Below are 14,968 nucleotides of genomic sequence, written 5' to 3'. Positions count from 1 at the left end.
TGAGAAGGGGCCGTCTCTCAGAGATCAAATGAATGATATGAAACGGGACCTGCATGACGCTTCTTTCTCTATTCAATAACGTTTTACCCTGAGGGAAGATTTACAATAAAGTGTTAAAAAAGAAAAGTATAGGCTACTTACATTCTTGACGCTAGAACTCCCAAAATAGCGTTAGCATAAAAAAGAAGGTAGGCCAGCGGTAGTTTACATAGCTTGCATAAAACTGTCTCGAGGTTCCACACGTTAATCAAAATCTGAAGTATTTCCAACCGGGGTTTGAGATGCTCAGAGTGTAAATCACTGTCTTTGAAACCGATGGTCGAGGTTGTTGGGCGCGGTTGAACCGTAGGCTAGCTTTGTTGTCACCTCAGACATAACCTGAACAGTAGACTAGCTTTGTTGTCACCTCAGACATAACCTGAACAGTAGACTAGCTTTGTTGTCACCTCAGACATAACCTGAACCGTAGACTAGCTTTGTTGTCACCTCAGACATAACCTGAACCCTAGACTAGCTTTGTTGTCACCTCAGACATAACCTGAACCCTAGACTAGCTTTGTTGTCACCTCAGACATAACCTGAACCGTAGACTAGCTTTGTTGTCACCTCAGACATAACCTGAACAGTAGACTAGCTTTGTTGTCACCTCAGACATAACCTGAACAGTAGACTAGCTTTGTTGTCACCTCAGACATAACCTGAACCCTAGACTAGCTTTGTTGTCACCTCAGACATAACCTGAACCCTAGACTAGCTTTGTTGTCACCTAAGAGACCAAAGTGTGTACGAAAGGAGTGTAAAGGCACAATCCTCGATTATTTACAACTGTAACACACGCAGGACGATGAAAGACGATGCGAAACGCAAACATCCGCGCTGCGTGACGGGCAGCTAACATCCCCTAGAAGCAGAACCAGTGAGATACGGCAGAACATAAGACCTTGGCACCTCAGACGTTACTGTGAAAGAGATGCAGCTGTACATTATTACCATAATGTAATGTTAGCTGCTACTGTGAAAGAAAGTGAGTGAGAAAGAGAGAGGGAGCAGGAGAGAAAAAGAGAGATATATAGAGAGAGAGAAACATGGTGACGTGATTATATCCAGATTATACATGTGATTATATCCAGATTATACATGTGATTATATCCAGATTATACATGTGATTATATCCAGATTATACATGTGATTATACCCAGATTATACATGTAATTATATCCAGATTATACATGTAATTATATCCAGATTAGACATGTGATTATACCCAGATTATACATGTAATTATATCCAGATTATACATGTAATTATATCCAGATTATACATGTAATTATATCCAGATTATACATGTAATTATACCCAGATTATACATGTAATTATATCCAGATTATACAAGTAATTATATCCAGATTATACATGTGATTATACCCAGATTATACATGTAATTATATCCAGATTATACATGTGATTATACCCAGATTATACATGTAATTATATCCAGATTATACATGTAATTATATCCAGATTATACATGTGATTATACCCAGATTATACATGTAATTATATCCAGATTATACATGTGATTATATCCAGATTATACATGTGATTATACCCAGATTATACATGTAATTATACCCAAGGGTTGACGATTTATCTAATTGTATGTAGTAAAGGGTTAACCTTCTGTAGTGTGGTAGTGAAAGGTTAACCTTCTGTAGTGTGGTAGTGAAAGGTTAACCTTCTGTAGTGTGGTCGTGAAAGGGTTAACCTTCTGTAGTGTGGTAGTGAAAGGTTAACCTTCTGTAGTGTGGTAGTGAAAGGTTAACCTTCTGTAGTGTGGTAGTGAAAGGGTTAACCTTCTGTAGTGTGGTAGTGAATGGTTAACCTTCTGTAGTGTGGTAGTGAAAGGTTAACCCTCTGTAGTGTGGTAGTGAAAGGGTTAACCGTCTGTAGTGTGGTAGTGAAAGGTTAACCCTCTGTAGTGTGGTAGTGAAAGGGTTAACCGTCTGTAGTGTGGTAGTGAAAGGTTAACCCTCTGTAGTGTGGTAGTGAAAGGGTTAACCTTCTGTAGTGTGGTAGTGAAAGGTTAACCCTCTGTAGTGTGGTAGTGAAAGGTTAACCCTCTGTAGTGTGGTAGTGAAAGGGTTAACCTTCTGTAGTGTGGTAGTGAAAGGTTAACCTTCTGTAGTGTGGTAGTGAAAGGTTAACCCTCTGTAGTGTGGTAGTGAAAGGTTAACCTTCTGTAGTGTGGTAGTGAAAGGTTAACCCTCTGTAGTGTGGTAGTGAAAGGTTAACCCTCTGTAGTGTGGTAGTGAAAGGTTAACCCTATGTAGTGTGGTAGTGAAAGGTTAACCCTCTGTAGTGTGGTAGTGAAAGGTTAACCCTCTGTAGTGTGGTTTTTTTTTTTTTTTTGATTTGATATTTTTATTTTCGTGTCTTACATACAGAAGTATGCCCAGCCCATATGGGCTTACAAGACACATAACAATAAGTATATAACAATATACTTTACCCATTACTTAACAAATGTCACAGACCAAGGTGGCCATAAAAAAAGAAAATACAAGAAAATACAATAAAACGTAATATAACACAAGCTGTACTCAATGTAAATAAACAGAAAAACAAGGTGAATTCAAATACAATTATATAGGATACAGTGTGTTTTGTCTCAGGTGCCATGCCTTCTCCAAAAATCCTGCAAAACCAAAGATGTCCTCCACAAAAAAACAACTCAACATACAGCTCTCAGACTGCCAAAACAAATCTGGGTTTATAATTTGAATTTTTGCAAATAAAGCTCTCCTCAAAGTAGTGTACAAAGGGCAATAAAAAACAAAATGATATTCATCCTCCACCACTCCCAGATCACACAGAACACACAACCGCTCCTCCTCAGGTTTACCCTGGAATCTACCCACTTCCACAGCCAATGGCAGGGTGCCAGACCTCAACTGGGCACACAGAGACCTCCGTCTTCTCTTTAAGTTTAACATTACATAAGGTTCAGTAAAATACTCATTTTTAATTGCAATATATTTTCTAAGTTTAGGTTTTTTCAAAATCTCCACCTTCCACTTATCCTGATGGATTGTTGATAATTTTGTTTTAATTATGTGAACCTTACACTGCAAATTGTTCATAAAAATCATACTCAGGTCAGTAGAAGAAAAAATCATAGACATCTCTCTTGACCAGGGATGACCGTGTGCTCTGTCCCAATTAAAAATCTTTTTAGTCACCCTGCCATTTGGCAGCTGGACCAGGCGGTTCCATAACCTCACCATTTCACCTTTTTGCTTGACCAAGCAAGAATCCCACCCCATGTCCCCTTCTATAGCCCCTTTTGGTGTGTATTTATGGACTCCTAAAAAATATCTTATGGCCCGGTTCTGGATCGCATTACATTCAGGTAGTGAAAGGTTAACCCTCTGTAGTGTGGCAGTGAAAGGGTGATCAGACGGGCATCACTGTATATGTTGTTTCTAACAAAGCTGTTTGTAAAGGTTGCTTTTCCAACTCCTGGAAGATGAATGTGTCTGTGGCCCTGAGCTGTTAAAGCTCACTGAGACACCCCGGCCAGCCGCCCCGGATCCATAAATAAAAGCTGAACAGATCAATATGTTCTAGACTGTAGAGGTAATTTATGGCCACCCTTACGCCAGGAGAGGCCGTTTCCAGCTCAGAGAAATGTTATTTTTTTAATCCAAGAAGCCTTTCCCCTAGAAATAATAAAGACAGTGTGGTGTTTAATCATCTGAACTGCACGGTACCCGACTTCCAATACGGACATTGGGTTTTATAATTACTGTGAAATAACAGTTGTAGCAACAGTATGTTGATGACCAGTTTAATAACCCAATTATGGAGTATTTGTCCAAAGATATTGTATTTGCTCCGGTTTCTTTGAGGACCTGTAGCTCTGGAATAAGTAGTGTGTTATTATCAGCATGATTCATAAGACATACAGATCTCTACTGCATGGGCGCTGCGTCGTTAACACCTCGTTAACAGCACTGCCAGGTTAATGGTGCCATGATTACCGCAGTAGCGGTGCAGAGCAGAGCAGAGCTCAGAGTCCTAAGAGCTGCCTAGATTGAAAAGTATCCGCCTGATTTGTACAAGTGATGGCTTATTTTGAAGGTATGAACCTGTACTTTCATATCATGTAAACACAATTATAATTGAACATCCCTCTCTAAGGGACCCAGCGTCTGTGCTGGGTCACAATCACAATATAGCTGCGACCTCAGAGGGTTACAGGCTAGGGCTGACCGAATGGTTCCAATTAGGGATGCCCCGATCACGTTTTTTGCCACCGATACCGATCACCGATCGTCGTGAGCCATATCGGCCGATACCGATCCGATACCGATCGTTTTTGATTAAAAAGAAATTAAAAATTATTTTATATACATTTTTTTTTTTTTTTTAATAAAATATATATATTATATAATTAGACTTGTACTTGTATTATCTGCGAGACATCGCCACCACGCAACAAGTCAAAATGCTCGCTATCTGCAAACAGCTCCACTGTCTGTGTGTACTCTAGTAGCCTCCAGCTCCAAAAAGGATTCTCCGGCGCTGCAGCGGGACCCTATTGGTAACGTTATGCTTTGGTCATTTCACATTCAACATGCCCTCAGCTCGAATACGCATTCAATCAATGTTATAAGACATTGATATCAAGAGCTATCTGTAGCTACTGCTAGCCGGCTAGATGACGTTAAGACAGAACTTTAGTTCAATGGGACATTTCGTTTTGAACAGTAAACGAACGTCAGCTAACGCAAGCTACCGGAGGTATGAACATGGACTACTAGATTTTCTGGATCATTTGTTGATATCAGGAGCTATCGGTAGCTAGCCGGCTAAATACCGTTAGACAATGCCTACTAAACGTGAATAGTTGACTGGGTAATTTTGTTTAAACAGTAACGATAGCTAGGTAGCTAACGTTAGCGCAGGTCGAATGCACTACAGACTCGAGCAGAGGAGCCGCACCTCTTTGTTTACAAACTCTACACGGGTGCGGGCGCTAGGGAGGAGGAGCAGTTTGCAGGTCCTGTGCGTCTGAGACAAGCGAGTGAGATATCCACTTGATCAGTTTCCGCGATCGGCGAATATGACTCATTATCGGAATTCCCCGATCGCATATTTATACTGATTATCGGCCGATAACGATCGGTGGCCGATCGATCGGGGCATCCCTAGTCGTTCATAATGTTGACATTCAAACTCTATATCTACATTCGAATACTTTATTTTTAATAAATATATATATATATTTGTTTTTAATATATTTTTGTATGTGTCTATTCATTCTGTTGAAACCAATGGGTTTTTTCTTCACAGTTGCAGATAAAGATTAGGCTACACTAATATTATAGTATTATAGTATATGACTCGTCATACAAATTTTAATAAAACATGTATCATAAATGATGTAGCCTGTCTGCATCCGCTCGGCGCTCCTTCAAGACGTCACCATCACTTCCGTACCAACCGTGCCCTTATTGGATTATTTATGTTGACGAAACTGACGAGTTATATTCATTAAAGAAAGTTAATTTAATTGTTTTAAAGACTCATTTAATCAGATTAATCACTTTATTCAAATTGAGGAATTAGTTTGAAGATATTTAAAAAAATAAAATATATATATATATATTTTATTTTGGATTACGTCATAAAATATGATGACAGACATTTGGAGTTTTTCTGCTCTTCACGTAACCAACTATATTGCGTTTGTACTACGATCTATGACGTCTCTAATTTGCTCTCATGCTAGAAAAACAAAAGGGGGACAACTGACTCTCTAGCAGTAGAGACATATTAGTATAGTAGGTAGTAATATAGACAAGGGAGATTATTTTGTGGAAGAGTGCACGATAATGGAAGACAGTAAGTAAGTAAGTAGTAAGTCTGTTTTTTTTCGTCTTTAATTTCAGATATTGATTGAAGAAGTGTGTTTTTGGTCGACAGCGAAAGATTGGTCGTGTTTCAGCCGGTCTGACTCTGGTGGGGGGAGTTCGTTCCACCGTTGTGGAGCGGGAACTGATAATAGCTTCTCTTTGATGACCCTCTGCCTCTTAACACCAGCAGCACAGCCACGGAGAAAATGTCACTAATTCCCGCCAGGAACGGGTCAGATGACCCGACAGCTTATATGAGAAATATGAGAAAAATAAACAGTGTAAACTATATAATTACCTCTGAATATAAAAATATGAGGTTTACCACAATGAAATGTAGGTTTGAGTGACATAAAAAAAAAAGATTATACATTTTTTTTTGATGGACGAGCCACACATTGACGGGCAAAGAGCCACATGCGGCCCGCGAGCCACGGGTTGGCCACCCCTGCGCTAGACGCTCGCAAAGTGCTGTGACTTTCGTCTGTTCCAACGGCCCATTATGTGGAATAACGTTCTAATGACATTTTCCTGAAGTCATTTTGAAATTTCAGAAACCGTGCTGCAGATAAAACGGGTACTTTTAGGAAAAGTCATTGAGTGACAGAGCTGTAGCTCGACCGAGTGACGAGGACACATTTATTGAAAATGCCTCGGGGTCATGTGACCCCTTGTCGGCTGTGCTAGTGTTAACTGTGGTTCTTTCCCAGGCAAATAAAAACCTGATCATTTTCGTTTGTGTCTTTGTGTTTGTTTTCTCTCTCTCTCTCTCTCTCTCTCTCTCTCTCTCTCTCTCTCTCTCTCTCTCTCTCTCTCTCTCTCTCTCTCTCTCTCTCTCTCTCTCTCTCTCTCTCTCTCTCTCTCTCTCTCTCTCTCTCTCTCGCTCCACTCAGGGGATTAATGCCGCGGACCCTCGACAGTCAGATCACGCTGGAGAAGACGCCGAGCTACTTCGTGACCCGCGAGGCCCCGCGACGGATCTCCAGCATGTCCCGGGGCACCAAGCTGATCGTGGTGGTGCGCGACCCCGTCACCCGGGCCATCTCGGACTACACCCAGACCCTGTCCAAGAAGCCCGACATCCCCGCCTTCGAGGAGCTGGCCTTCAAGAACCGCACGCTGGGCCTGGTGGATGCCTCGTGGAACGCCATCCGCATCGGCCTGTACGTGGTGCACCTGGAGAACTGGCTGCAGTACTTCCGCCTGTCGCAGATCCACTTCGTGAGCGGCGAGCGGCTGATCACGGACCCGGCGGGCGAGCTGGGCCGCGTGCAGGACTTCCTGGGGCTCAAGCGCATCGTCACGGACAAGCACTTCTACTTCAACCGCACCAAGGGCTTCCCGTGCCTGAAGAAGCCGGAGAGCAGCGGGCAGCCGCGGTGCCTGGGCAAGTCCAAGGGCAGGACTCACGTGCAGATCGACGGCGAGGTCATCGAGCAGCTGAGGGACTTCTACCGGCCGTTCAACGTCAAGTTCTACGAGACGGTCGGACACGACTTTAGGTGGGACTGAGGGGGCGGAGCGGACCGCGAGGAGGCGGGGTTTATTCCAAACGGCTGTACTTCAATGAAGTCGGCGGATTGTATATAGTGTGCTACACAGGTGGTGGACGAGTTCCGAGAGAATATAAACGAGGGCACCTTAAGGGGGGAAATGATAATGAGTTTATCGAATTATATTATGTGTAATTACAAATGTTTAAAAAAATATTATAATATCGTAATCTATCAAATAATCGACCGTTCTAACAGATGTGATGATGTGAGTTCGACGTCATGCCGGGTTTGTCGTCCAAATAAAAGCTTAGACACGCTGCTGCTGCCTCATCGTTCATCAAAGTGATGTTTTCAGTTCGTTTTTTTTTTTACTTCCGAGGGAAACCAGGATGGAGAGGAGGTGCCGTACGCTGTCTTCAGCTTGCAACTAGAACTGCAAATGTAACAATAAAGTGTACTAGTAATATTATATATTATATGCAGGTATGTACAGACACACAGAGTTATATGGGTTATATGCAGGTGTATAAGTAGCTATATAGAAGGATTATATGCAGGTATATTCAGAGAGATATGGAAATATATACATATATATATATGCAGTAAATATAAATATATGAATGTATATATAATATATAATATATATATACGTAGAACTTGTTTATTGAAAGGCAAAGTTTCAATCCTAAAGGATCTTTCCTCTTGACCCGACACTAGACACGTTCTAGCTGCAAGCTTAAGAAGGAATGAATGAGTTATGAATTATTCCTCCATATAAGTTCACCAACAATCAACCAGGATTACTAACTGCAGTATACGTATCCATATAGTGACAAAAGCCTACAGGGGTATACTAAAAAGTCTTAAAAAGTATTACATTCATAATTCTCCATTTAAATGGCCTTAATAAAAGGTATTAGAAAGTCTTACATTTCATTTGCACATGTATTACATTTTTAGGCGAGGCGGCCTGGCTGTCGGGAGATGAAATGATATTAAATACAATGAAATGTGTTTGTATTCAAGTGGTTGTTTTTTTGCAGGGCTACCGGGAGCGTCTGCAGAGAGCTTGTATGGAACACGTTTAAATAGGTGCACACGTGAAGCAGTGGCGCTATGTGTTTGTCGTTTTTCTTGCTAGTATGGGCATGAAATCGGTATTAAATCTGGCTCTAAAAGTGGTATTAAAAAGGTCTTGAATTGAACCTGTTGACACCTGCAGATACCCCGGCCTACTTTAATGTCATGTTATGTGATTTTCATTTGCTCTAAATAGGGCTCATGACTTGCTGTAACCTGATAATCCTATGTGTCAATTAAAGAAGCAGCAAGAGCACATTTCATGGCTCGGTAAACGTGTTAATGAACCATATGTTTCCATATCACATTATCAGCATCGACCGTTTGAAAGCATCTGTTTCTCTGATGTCACGAGATACGGTGTGCGATCCAAAATAGAATGTTGAGACAAAAAGGTGTTGATTATGAGCTACTCTTAGACCACAGACACACTGGGTCGTCCTGGGTAGTGAGAGAATGGAATCCACAAAGAATGGATCGCGCGGTGCTAATTGCACCCTTAACTGCGCAGGTTTTGTGCGCGGTATCTGCTCCGTCATTGCAAGCTATCCACAAAGGACATTGCGCGGATGAGATACTAGCGCAGACACGCCTATGTGTGCAGTTTGCTCCTGATCTGCTCCAGTGCAGTTTGCTCGCGGAGCAGTCTGCACCTGCGCCGTTGGCAGATATCAGGAAGGGGGAAAATAAACTGAGGAAATGAGGCATAGACATTTCACCATTAGTATTCCGTTCATTTTGTATTGTATTTCGTTGACTTCGTAATGTATAGAGCTTGCTTAATTTGTCTAAACAAAAAAAGCTAACATTAGTGCTAGCTGGTTAGACTTATGTTAAGCTATTTAATGTGTTCTATTGTGGTGGATCAACATAATGTAGCGATCCGTCATGCAGTAATGTAGGGAAGAAAGAGGAGAGTTTCCTTTTCTGTATGGTGCTTTATTTCCAGCTCAATATGGGGTTTTACAGGTTGATAATTCCCTTCTCATACACAACACAGCTACCTGCTAATAGGCTAGCTTCACAACAACAACGTAACATCCGGTCCGTCCTCCCATATCTCCCCGGGGGGCAAACAACACCCCCGGCATAACAGTGGTGCCCCTACGACCATACGACTAGAGCGACACACACCCACAGAACGATGTGTCGGGGATAAGGGTTCCGCACGGACAATTATGTTTGTTACTTTCCTGTCAGCAAACGAGTTCCCCTGTTAGCTAGCAAGTAGCGAGTAACATTTAAGTTGATGTTGAATAAACGTTTAGCAAAGATTTTATTTTGCAAACTACATTTTGTTTTTCGTAGTTTTTAGCCAACGACGTTGCATGAATAATTTCGTCACGTTAGAGTCAGTATATCAAAAAGCAGGGTAGCCGGACCAGCACTCTCAGGTTCAATGTTTTTAATGGCAGCCTGAATAGATAGCAGACATGTTTCGGACAATGTCCTTCTTCAGTGATATGGCTAGTCACGTTAGAGTCACATGATCTCCATTAACGTGACGTCTCGTCTCGTTTTCGTCAGGGGAAAAAGCTTCGTTGATGACCATATTTAGTCATAATTTTCATTGACTAAATGAACACTGCATGCCTGGGTTAGTGATACTCGTAGACCACAGACACACTGGGTGGTCCCGGGTAGTGACTGAGGTCACGAAGGAGGGCGAATGCGTATATTTATGATACACACTCGAGCAAGAGTGGAGAAGCTGTGCGTGTCAATAACGCCAATAACGTCAGTACCTAATGATCAATAAAATACACATTATTTTGGTATCATTCCTTTACGATGTGAATTAGTAGTAAGCGTTTATTGATTGGAGGAATTATATAGGACTACACTACACCGCCCCGCGGAAGCTAAACCGCAGTGACTACGCACACAAACAGTGAAACAGAGAAAAATAGAAGTTCTTTGACTGTATTTTTAGTTACTGCACTTCTTTATAGCACTTTTCTTTAAAACAGAGCGAGATTGAACTCTGAAACTTTGCCACAAGATAAAACAGATATCGAGTTAAATTTCACTTGTAAATGGTGCACTTGTAATAATAATAATAATAATCAATTTGATTTATATTGCACTTTACATTTGGCATCTCAAAGTGCTACAGGTTAAGAACATTTAATACAACAGATAAAAATGAAGCATAAAGAAAAAGCTCTACTAAAAAGCTGGGGTTTTAAGACACGTTTAAAAGCAAATTATAACGCACAAAAAAGAATATTTAGTTACTGCGTTTAGATTCTGCAGGGGAGTATAGATTAGGCATATATACTATATAGTATTATAAATAGTTAATAATAATAATAATATCCCAGGCCACGTCCTAAAAGTCTGTGCCGACCAACTGGCCCCGGTATTCACTGACACACCTAGAAGGACCTGGCGCGATGGTGTCGGGAGAACTGCCTCTCCCTGACCGTCAGCAAAACTAAAGAGATGATTGTGGACTTTAGGAGGTCGGGGGTCAGGGACTACAGCCCCCTCAGCATCGACGGGGCACCGGTCGAGAGCGGGAACAGTTTTAAGTACCTCGGAGTCCAGATATCCGAGGACTTGACATGGACCACACACATTGACAGTGTAATCAAGAAGGCAAGGCAAAGTACCCTCGCTTTGTTTACTGCAGAAAATTAACTTAAGCGCTTAAGTTAAGTACCCTCGCTTTAACGGTTGGATTTAAAACCCGAGAAATCTCGGGTATGGCGCAGAGAGAGTTAAGGTGAGCAGCACCACAGTGTTGATGATGTAACTAAAAGAGGAAGATATGATGTTCACTCTTCACGTGGCAAACTGAGAGCTGATTACTGGAGCCTTCCGACAGATCCTGTAGGGGTCGTGACCCCTCTGCGAGGCCCAGCAGGGAGACGGTGTGGTGTCGCCCTTCAGAAGGCGGAGCCTTCATCCTCAATATTGATTTCAATGGACAGTGGTGGAAATTAATTCATATATAAAATCCTTCTGAACTGTAGAGATTATGGCACATATGGACACACAAACACACACACTCACACACAATCACGCACACACACACACACACACACACACACACACACAGGAGTGATTATAAAAGAACAGAGATTTAAAAACAGAGTTTACAAAGTTATTCACATTAAAATAAGAAATGGAACGAAAGGGAGATATAGGCAGAATTATTCTGAATAAATATTAACATTAATGTTTTAAAATCATATCGCTGGACAGAATTAGATTAGATTAGATTGAAATGTATTGTCATCATGCAGCACAAGTACAGTACAACAAAAAGTTTGGCATCCAACCAGAGTGCAAATGTATCAGTAAAGTGCAACAGTAATATACAATGTACAGGTGATTAAAGTGGGTCTAAAATATATACATTTGTACTACTGATTAATAGTGCTAATCAGATGTATGTACAGAGTTAAAGTATTACAGTTTTTTTTACGACTGCTTTGATGCATTTTGCACATCAGAGTTTCAATGTGCAAAACTCTTAATACAGAATGCTATACTGCTAATTTTGGGTTCAAAATGCAATATAGCATGCAAAATTTAAATACCAGTGTCAAATCAGAGATAGTATATGTGCAAAAGCTTATAACCAGCACCAAAACATTATATATTTCAAACAATTAAGTGAACAACTGAACCAAATTAGATTATATGTCCTGCAAAAGTGTACCATAGTGTCAGGACAGTGGCTATGTTCATCGTTGAAGTTTATTTATTGGTGCAGTTTTCAAATACAACGGTCATTATCAAATAATGCGGTCAAACACAATATACTTGTTACCAAAATAGACTATGCAATGGTCATTTCCGCATAACCCCTGTGATAGACTGCAGTATGGTGCTTGTGTCTTTATGAAAGACAAACAAAATATATGATTACAGTAGTTTTCAATCAATCAATCAATAATTGATATTTGATAATGGCCGTTGTATTTGAAAATGCACCAATAAGTAAACTTCAACGATGCACATATCCACTGTTGCTCCTTTCTTCAGATTGTATAAGCAGCCTTTTATGTAGTGGTGAAGAGATTATCAATTGTATTGCAATGCTACTCACCTGGGCAAGGCTGTTGAAGGTAATGAGACATTAGTACAAACACCTGTTGAATTGATTTAGTGATCTGCCTGTGTAGCAATAAGCAATTGAACATTGATGTAGTATTAGGTTGCTGTATTCTGAGACTGAAGCATATGATTTAGAGTTTGGCACTTTGTATTGACAGTTTTGCACTTTATATGTAAGCATAGCATTTAGTATCTTAGAGTATGAATTTTGAAAGTCAGTTTGGCTATTTGCATTTTGAGTTTTGCACATTGAAACTCTGATGTGCAAAATGCGTCAAAGCAGTCGTAAAAAACTGTAATATGTAAAGTGATACAGGTATAAAGACACTATGGTAGTAAGTCATACTGGCCAGCAGTGTAACTAGTAAGAGTAGGTAAGAGATATGTACAGATATAGATATAGTATTAATATGTACAGTGATACAGGTATAAAGACACTATGGTAGTAAGTCATACTGGCCAGCAGTGTAACTAGTAAGAGTAGGTAAGAGATATGTACAGATATAGATATAGTATTAATATGTACAGTGATACAGGTATAAAGACACTATGGTAGTAAGTCATACTGGCCAGCAGTGTAACTAGTAAGAGTAGGTAAGAGATATGTACAGATATAGATATAGTATTAATATGTACAGTGATACAGGTATAAAGACACTATGGTAGTAAGTCATACTGGCCAGCAGTGTAACTAGTAAGAGTAGGTAAGAGATATGTACAGATATAGATATAGTATTAATATGTACAGTGATACAGGTATAAAGACACTATGGTAGTAAGTCATACTGGCCAGCAGCGTAACTAGTAAGAGTAGGTAAGAGATATGTACAGATATAGATATAGTATTAATATGTACAGTGATACAGGTATAAAGACACTATGGTAGTAAGTCATACTGGCCAGCAGCGTAACTAGCAGTGATGCCACAGATTACTTGTCAAAATAATCTGATTACTGATTACTGATTACTCCTTTAAAAAGTAATCTAGTTACTTTACTGATTACTTGATTATCAAAGTAACTTAGTTACTTTGAAAGTAACTAGGTTACGAAGTCGTCGTCCCGTCCCCCCCCTGCTGCTGCAACAAAACATTAAATTTTTTAATTTTTAATAATGCTTTATTGAAAGTGCATAATGTCATAAATCATGATTGGCTGCTCAGACAGGTCATCATGAGACGTGATCAGCCATCAGGCCATACTCCGGTCTAGCTGACTGTACCCCTGGCTCTCTTATCATCAGCATTATGAGATAGTAACTAAATAGTAACTCACAGCCACTTGGAAAAGTAACTGTAATCAGATTACTGGCTTGTAAAAAGTAACAAGTTAGATTACTATTTACTGACCAAAGTAATCAGATTACAGTAACTAGTTACTTAGTAACTAGTTACTGGCATCACTGGTAACTAGTAAGAGTAGGTAAGAGATATGTACAGATATAGATATAGTATTAATATGTACAGTGATACAGGTATAAAGACACTATGGTAGTAAGTCATACTGGCCAGCAGTGTAACTAGTAAGAGTAGGTAAGAGATATGTACAGATATAGATATAGTATTAATATGTACAGTGATACAGGTATAAAGACACTATGGTAGTAAGTCATACTGGCCAGCAGCGTAACTAGTAAGAGTAGGTAAGAGATATGTACAGATATAGATATAGTATTAATATGTACAGTGATACAGGTATAAAGACACTATGGTAGTAAGTCATACTGGCCAGCAGTGTAACTAGTAAGAGTAGGTAAGAGATATGTACAGATATAGATATAGTATTAATATGTACAGTGATACAGGTATAAAGACACTATGGTAGTAAGTCATACTGGCCAGCAGTGTAACTAGTAAGAGTAGGTAAGAGATATGTACAGATATAGATATAGTATTAATATGTACAGTGATACAGGTATAAAGACACTATGGTAGTAAGTCATACTGGCCAGCAGTGTAACTAGTAAGAGTAGGTAAGAGATATGTACAGATATAGATATAGTATTAATATGTACAGTGATACAGGTATAAAGACACTATGGTAGTAAGTCATACTGGCCAGCAGCGTAACTAGTAAGAGTAGGTAAGAGATATGTACAGATATAGATATAGTATTAATATGTACAGTGATACAGGTATAAAGACACTATGGTAGTAAGTCATACTGGCCAGCAGTGTAACTAGTAAGAGTAGGTAAGAGATATGTACAGATATAGATATAGTATTAATATGTACAGTGATACAGGTATAAAGACACTATGGTAGTAAGTCATACTGGCCAGCAGTGTAACTATAGGGATATGTACAGATATAGATATAGTATCTACAGATATGTACAGATATAGATATAGTATTAATATGTACAGTGATACAGGTATAAAGACACTATGGTAGTAAGTCATACTGG

At 39.9% G+C, this 14,968-nt stretch overlaps 1 protein-coding gene across 1 annotated transcript in view; it reads left to right on the top strand.

Annotated features, from left to right (window-relative positions):
- Window positions 1–7,430, top strand: part of hs3st2 (heparan sulfate (glucosamine) 3-O-sulfotransferase 2) — a gene marked incomplete at both ends in the record, with an annotated part of 53,833 nt that extends 46,403 nt beyond the window's left edge. The window contains one exon of the mRNA XM_084328315.1: window positions 6,812–7,430. Coding sequence (XP_084184441.1) covers window positions 6,812–7,430 — 619 coding nt within the window. The remainder of the gene's footprint in view (window positions 1–6,811) is intronic.
- Window positions 7,431–14,968: the final 7,538 nt, after the last annotated feature.

Source organism: Notolepis coatsorum (assembly GCF_963971535.1).
Source record: "Notolepis coatsorum genome assembly, chromosome: 14".
NCBI lineage: Eukaryota > Metazoa > Chordata > Actinopteri > Aulopiformes > Paralepididae > Notolepis > Notolepis coatsorum.
This window is presented reverse-complemented; position numbering and strand designations above follow the sequence as displayed.